General features: G+C 42.4%; 1 protein-coding gene across 1 annotated transcript in view; it reads left to right on the top strand.

The window, feature by feature from the left end:
• Window positions 1-86: 86 nt before the first annotated feature.
• chrd (chordin) overlaps window positions 87-7,354 on the top strand; it is a 20,055-nt gene continuing 12,787 nt past the window's right edge. Inside the window, exons 1-5 of the mRNA XM_010769205.1 lie at window positions 87-423; window positions 3,369-3,472; window positions 4,183-4,377; window positions 4,461-4,643; window positions 6,350-6,491. Coding sequence (XP_010767507.1) covers window positions 285-423; window positions 3,369-3,472; window positions 4,183-4,377; window positions 4,461-4,643; window positions 6,350-6,491 — 763 coding nt within the window. The 5' untranslated portion in view covers window positions 87-284. The remainder of the gene's footprint in view (window positions 424-3,368; window positions 3,473-4,182; window positions 4,378-4,460; window positions 4,644-6,349; window positions 6,492-7,354) is intronic.

Here is a 7,354-nt window from a genome sequence, read left to right as displayed (position 1 = left end):
TCACCCACCCCCACCCCTCACCTCCCCCTCCTCCCCCGGCTCCAAGCTGTCAGCAGAGCCGCCTATAAAGCACAGAGGACCGGGACTCTGCGGAGGACAGAAGCCCAGACTGGAACACCTCTTCCCTGACTGAAACCCTGGATGATTATAAACAGGAACTCACAGAAAACCGGACACTTGGACGTAAAGGAAGACCTTTTTTTGGGGTGAATAAGTCGCCAGTGGCTGCATTAAAGTGCTGTATTGGAGTGTTTGAGAGGAAGTGATTTCGCAGAGGATTTGGGATGCTGGGTCCCCTTGCGCTCCGCTCCTTGCTGTGCGTGCTGAGCTGCGCGTGGCTGCGCACCGGAGCCTCGCGCCTGAAGTCTCCGGCTCTGCCCATCCAGTCCGAGAGGGAGCCGCTGCCCTCCAAAGGCTTGGCCGGTAAGAAAAACACATATATTTTACTTTTATTTACGAGTTTTTACAGTTGTGACCATGTCTTGTTTGCTATGATACCATTACAACACCACCGTACCAAACCTCCCTTAAAAAAGTGTCATTTTTAAGGTGATCAGTGCTGAGCGTGTTGTGTTTATGGGAATTTGAAGTTACTTTGTATATGTTATCAATTAATGGGAGCCACTAGGCAATTCGTCTAGCTTCCAATACACAAACAGCCTAAATGAGCATCATTTAAAGAAACTACAAGTTACTCCAATTCCAACTTGGCTATAATACCACTGTGTGAGAACGAGTCATACCAAACCCCGTAAAAAAAAGTTTCATTTTTAATGTGAACAGCGCTGGGCATGTTGTGTTTATGGGACTTTAAAGTAACTATGCATTTGTCATTAATTAAGAGGCTTCAGTTTTTCATTCGGCTTAACAAGATGAACACATTACAAACAATTTAAGAAAATACAAGCTACTATAATTCCAACCATGTTTACTTTTGTAGTACCAATATGTGAGTACAATAAAGTACCAAATCTCAGTTAAAAAAGTGAAAAATGTTACCAGTCGTAGGCATGTTGTGTTTATGGGACTGTAAAGAAAGTATATATTGTTTATGGTTTAAGAGGGGCCATTTGTCAATTCGGCTAGCATCCTATACACATCAACATTCCTGACCATTTACTCTCACAAACGTGGGCAGCAGAGCACTAAGAGACCATTTAAAAGTATTTTATTTAATATTGAATGCAGTTACTTTATTCCAAAATTATGCCGAATTGATGTAAACATTACTAGCCTACGGTAGTGACAGTATGACACAAAGATATGCTTCTTTTGGCTGTAAAAACAAACAAAACATGTTCAATTGGAAGATTTCCCCTTGAAGCCTGGTGTGTTGTGTCCTTGGACCTTTTAGCACAAACAGTCTCCGCAGTAATGGACTAGGCCCACACAAACTCCGTTTTTTCCCCAAGTTGCCTTGAATTGTTCTTGAGCTCCATGTGTAAACCAGAGGCAAACATCTGAGTCATAACCGCAGTGGATGCCATTTGATTGATGTGTTAAAAAGCCCCTGCTACAAAGCTCACTGCGGTTGTTATAAGGTAACTACTCTGCAGTTCAAACTGTGGGAACTCCACGTTAAACGCTGCCTGCCTTACGGTGCAACTCTCTGGAAACTGTAATCAATCGACTTTCCATTACATTACAAGCATTGGCTGCTCTGAGATGATTTATTTGTGCAGAGACAGAAGTGGCAGCCTCACAGTTTGGCTCTCCTTTAACTGGACTGCTCAAAGTGTGCAGTCACTTTAATGAAGGAATAATGTGAACCAGGTTGGTAGCAGCGCGCAGAAACACACACACACACACACACACACACACACACACACACACACACACACACACACACACACACACACACACACACACACGGCTGTTATCCTAACCCAAAATCCCTGAGATATTCATAGTAACACAGCGTGACTAACACTCAATAATGGCTTCACTAGTTAAAGTCAAAGCTGGGTTTTATCTCCTGTAAAAACACCGAGCCGGCAGCATACATTAGAGCCTTAATGTGTTTTATACGGTTATGGCTCTAAGCACACTGGATTTTGAGTGAAACAATAAAAAAGTGCAGTTAACATTGTTTCTTAATGGACCATTCAAAGGCTTTTTTTTTGCCAAGAAGGTGTAAGTAGAAGCTGTTAACATACGTAGCCTACTGGTCGAGAATATTTGAGCTTTTTGTGGAATCAGATTGAGCAAATGAAACATCAAATGGCAAAAGAGTGCAAGAGGCCCGTTTTTGGCACGTTGTTCCACTAAACCAAGGCAGAACATTGGCTCATGTAAGACCATTTGGTTTGAAAATGTTTTCATTGTGTTTTTGTTGAGCAGAAAACACAATACCAAAGCCCTTGCATCATGGAATTTTAAAGACTTTTTGAGATACTGGGATTTCATTTGGTGTTCATTGAAGTGTAAATAACACATTCTGCATGAGTTAGGAAAGGGTTAGTGCCAAAATCACTGAGTTCAAAATGTTTAATATGTATTTATTTTTTATAGAAATGCTCAATATATTTTGACTTCAGTGAATGGTACCGCAGTTTGATCAACATCAGGGTGTGTTATAACAAACATGTTTTACCCAAAATGCAATGCCAAAACCCCACTTTCTGTTAATTCCAACTAATCAGTCTTTATTTCAGTTTCCCTTTCTGACTGTTAGCACAGAAAAGATATCAATGAAACCCCTGTGATATAAAATACTCAACGTGGCACTTCTGCCTCTTTGGCTCAAATGTCCCGTGGTGTGGGTGTACAGTAAACACAGCGTCAGCGCCTAGCCTTACAGTCATTGTTTCATTTCAATGCTGATATTCTGAACCAAACCAAACTGTCCCAAAGCTCCACTTTAAAGTACCTCCTCACTTACGGTCTCATAGCATTGACAGCTGAATCCTAAACTCCTCACGTCATTAAGTCTTTCTAAAAGTCTGGCCTACGTTATGTGTGTTTCTGGGAATCTGTGATCGTCCGTCAGAGGAAAATTGAACGTCTCCCCTGACTGCTCGTGGATCATTGAGAGGAAACGGGATGAGATATCCAAAACTCATGAAGCAGAGAGATTCAGTTTCCTCCTGCATGCCCGGGCAATGAGCTGTGCAAGATGTATCTGTTGTTATATATAACGAGGGTGCATGCATGGCTCAGAGTTTCATGTCAGACCATTCATAAAATCCACCTCTTAAATATTAAGAACAGTTCGTCTAAATATCCTGTGTTCCCCATCATTTATGCAAAAGCACAAACCCCAGGTTCCCCTCTGTTTGTCATCATGTCTGCCTCTGGTTTGGAAAGAGACAAATACTGTTGAGTTATTGAGACCCTGAAGATGTTTAATCACCGTGTTTGTGTTGCAGGATGCTCGTTCGGAGGTCGCTATTATTCTCTGGAGGACACATGGCACCCAGACCTGGGCGAGCCCTTCGGAGTCATGCACTGTGTTCAGTGTTACTGCGAAACTGTGAGTTTTTATCAGTCAATGCCATTTCCTCCAAAGACTTGCTGTAAAAGTGTCCCATTGGACAAAGAGCCAAGATAACAGCAGCTACACAATGCCATGATCACACAGAGTGATGCAGGCATGTATTAATGTAACTAACCCGGTATCGTTCAAATGCACCACCCTAATTACTCATTCGGGACCAAAATGTCCACTGCCAAAAACTTTGATAAAAACCATATTCAAATATTTTTCCACCACTTTTTTGGGTTCAAACTTTAAATCAGCTTCAGTCCTGATCAAGAATACCAACTATTTAATCATTTTCAGGATTTTAACCCTTTAAATACCATTTATTATACATGAAATCCCTGTGGTTTTTCTTGAGAAAAACCGAAAATTATCACAGTCTTGGATATGTCAAAGATTAGCAACAACAATTGATGTTGGTGTATTATTAGTTTTTACACAGAGTTAGATTTAAAAAGTACTTCAGGACACGAGAAAATACCCTTCTTACAGAACAATCATGCCGTTTGCAGTAACACGAAAAAGTTATTGACAAATGAAACGTGAAAAATGACACCATTTGGACAAAGATCTCGGAGGGCTAGAGTCCAGGTTTGATGTTATGATGGACGAACAAATGTGTGTTTTAATTCAGTTGAATTCAGCCAGGAGAAACGTTTTGATTGGCTAATGATTTTTGTTGAATTCTGTTTCCCTGGCAGCAAAAGAGCCGTCGTGGGAAGGTGTTTGGGAAAGTGAACTGTAAGAACATCAAACAGGACTGTCCCGAGCTGGACTGCTCTGACGCGGTGCTGCGGCCCGGACACTGCTGCAAGTCCTGCCCCACAGGTAACACACACACACAACATAAGCATCTCCTCCTGCTGTCCTCTGGCTTTCAGAGACACATTCATCCGGTTTGAAATGCAACAGTCAGCTGGGAAAACAAGCAAATGGTATTTAGGGTCTTCTACTTCTTCCTCCCATGTTGCACTCCCAGTATGTGCCCTTTAACAAGGTGACATCCTCCAGGTATGAGATAAACCAGAACATGTTCCTGCTTCCTCCTATGTTTGCCTTCTTCCTGCCCCTCTGCTTATTCAGTCGCTCTGCAGAGCAGCTGTTAGAGGCAGGGAGCGGGTCGATTGATTTTTCCTTCAACCGCATCAAGAGAACATTTTGTGTAACGAGCCGCAACTAACGGTACCACCCAGGTAACACTGACCCTGTATACACACCGCTGCACACACACACCACCTTATTACACACACACACACACACACACACACACACACACACACACACACACACACACACACACACACACACACACACACACACACACACACACACACACACACACACACACAGTGTTGCCCACACAGCGCTTTACCTTTACTTTCCACTCCCTGACACACAGCATAGAAAAACAGCATTCTGTGTGTGTGTGTGTGTGTGTGTGTGTGTGTGTGTGTGTGTGTGTGTGTGTGTGTGTGTGTGTGTGTGTGTGTGGTCAAGTTTTAAGGAAAATGTTGAGTGTGTTTGTCTTAGCCTTGGCACAAAAGCAGCTAGTATGTTGGTGCAAGTGATGGAAAACGGTGTGTGTGTGTGTGTGTGTGTGTGTGTGTGTGTGTGTGTGTGTGTGTGTGTGTGTGTGTGTGTGTGTGTGTGTGTGTGTGTGTGTAATGATTAGTGCACCTGGGGATACAGCATCGCTAAGTGGGGAAAAGTGAGAGTGACACTACCCAGAAGCCCTCTGGTGCAGAGCAGTGAGGGAGTGAGAGAGGAATGATGAGATCGGATATTTGTGTGTGTGTGTGTGTGTGTGTGTGTGTGTGTGTGTGTGTGTGTGTGTGTGTGTGTGTGTGTGTGTGTGTGTGTGTGTGTGTAACAGTAGTGCCTATATATTCATGTCCACACACTCCTTTGATAGCTAGGTCATCTCCTGACAGAATACACACTTCGTGGAGGCTCTAAATACAGATCTCAGGAATGATTATTTTTAGATAAACGTCAGTGTCAAGCAGCGGAGGACCTTAGAGAAAGCACTGCAACACAAAAGGGAAAGGAGGAGGGGAGAGGGGGGGGGGGGGAGAATACTTCACGTGTTACATCACCGCGGGCGAGGGGACAGAGAGCAGGGAGGATTAAAATGGAGATTAGAGTTATGAGGTGCCGGCACACGGACACATTTCTTCATGTTAAAGGTTTGCAGCGAGAGAACGGTCACGTGGTGGGATGCATGCAGCAGATGTGCACGTCTGCGCTTCGTCAGGAGAGAGTTGGCACTACACGTGGCTCAAACCGTTAGGGACGTATGTTAGGTCGATTTACAGGAAACATGTTGATGGAAAATGTTGTTTTTCAGCCTCCAAATATGTAGATTCTCTGTTTTTCTCAGTTTGATATCAGATGAAAGGAAATGCCTTTGAGTCTCCCTCTTCTTGAGTTTTGGTCTTGGTTTTTATGTTTTTTCAAGCAACTCCTTTTCACTCTCACTTTCGGCATATGCTTTGGTTTTAGACTGATCACCTTGGACAAAGTTCACATTTATTTAGATAGATTTCAAACATTCAGACAATTCACAGAAAGAATATCATTTGTTAATTATTTTTATTGCAAAAACATTATTTAATTCCGTTTTTTAGCCTTTCAAATATGTATATCCACTGCTTTTCTCTTACATCACATTAAAGTGATGTTGGATATTTAAAGACACCATTATGGACCTTGAGAAACTGGGATGGACATTTGTCAATTTTTTTGAAATGTTATAGCCAAAACCAAGTCACAGCCTAATGTGCACCACTCCGCCCTCTCTGCTAAACTTCTGCAGCCTTGCTGAATCTCCCCTGCCTGTGTTCATGTCTCTTTTCCCCGTGTCTATAGATCTGTGGAGTGTGGAAGAACCTGGGGAAGCCTCTGATCCGTCAGCTGCAGACGGAGCAGATGAGGATCGTTATGAGCTCAGCGAGCGGCGGACAGAACGAGGTGGAGGGGAAGATCATCAAACACAGAGCGTTGTTCGCTGGTGAGTCAGATACGGCTCTCTCTTTGTGTGGCAGCACACTGGAGGCGTTCTCATGTCATCTTACAAAGGCTTGCAAGGTGTTAGAAAAGTCTCCCTGGTCCCCGGCTTGAGCCTCAACATCAGGATCCATGTATCTGTGATCCTCTCCAGAATGGAAGTAGTCATCACATACAGAGCATCAACTAGTTCCTGAACAGTGTCCTTCACATGCTGATATCCAAGAGAGGGAGTTACACAGTCACAACATGGAGGAATACCGTCTCAAAATCCTGACTTTTTTCTCAAAATCGTCTAAAAAAAATTCTGACTTTTTCTCAAAATTAGCCAAAAAAAATTCTGACTTTTTCTCAAAATCGCCTTAAAAACAATTCTGACTTTTTCTCAAAATCGCCCAAAAAAAAATCTGACTTTTTCTCAAAATCAACTTAAAAACAAATTCTGACTTTTTCTCAAAATCACCCAAAAAATTATTCTGACTTTTGTCAAAATCACGCATTTTTTTTAAACTTTTCCTCAAAATTCTTACTTTCTCAAAATCACCTAAAAATTCTGACTTTTTCTAAATACTTAAAAATGTTAATAATCCCTGGTCACCAGCTTGAGCTTGAATCTCAGGATCCATGTATCTGTGATCCTCTCCAGAATGGAAGTAGTCATCACATACAGAGCATCAACTAGTTCCTGAACAGTGTCCTTCACATGCTGATATCCAAGAGAGGGAGTTCCACAGTCACAAGATGGAGGGATAGAAAGCAGTATTCAATGTTTACTTCAGATTAGCTCCACGTCAGAAATGGAGGAATAGAAAGCAGTATTCAATGTTTAGAATGCATTTACTCATGACGGTGTTGTTCATGTTTACA

The sequence above is a fragment of the Notothenia coriiceps genome, unplaced genomic scaffold (assembly GCF_000735185.1).
Source record: "Notothenia coriiceps isolate Sejong01 unplaced genomic scaffold, NC01 NC01_scaffold00006654, whole genome shotgun sequence".
Taxonomy (NCBI): domain Eukaryota; kingdom Metazoa; phylum Chordata; class Actinopteri; order Perciformes; family Nototheniidae; genus Notothenia; species Notothenia coriiceps.
This window is presented reverse-complemented; position numbering and strand designations above follow the sequence as displayed.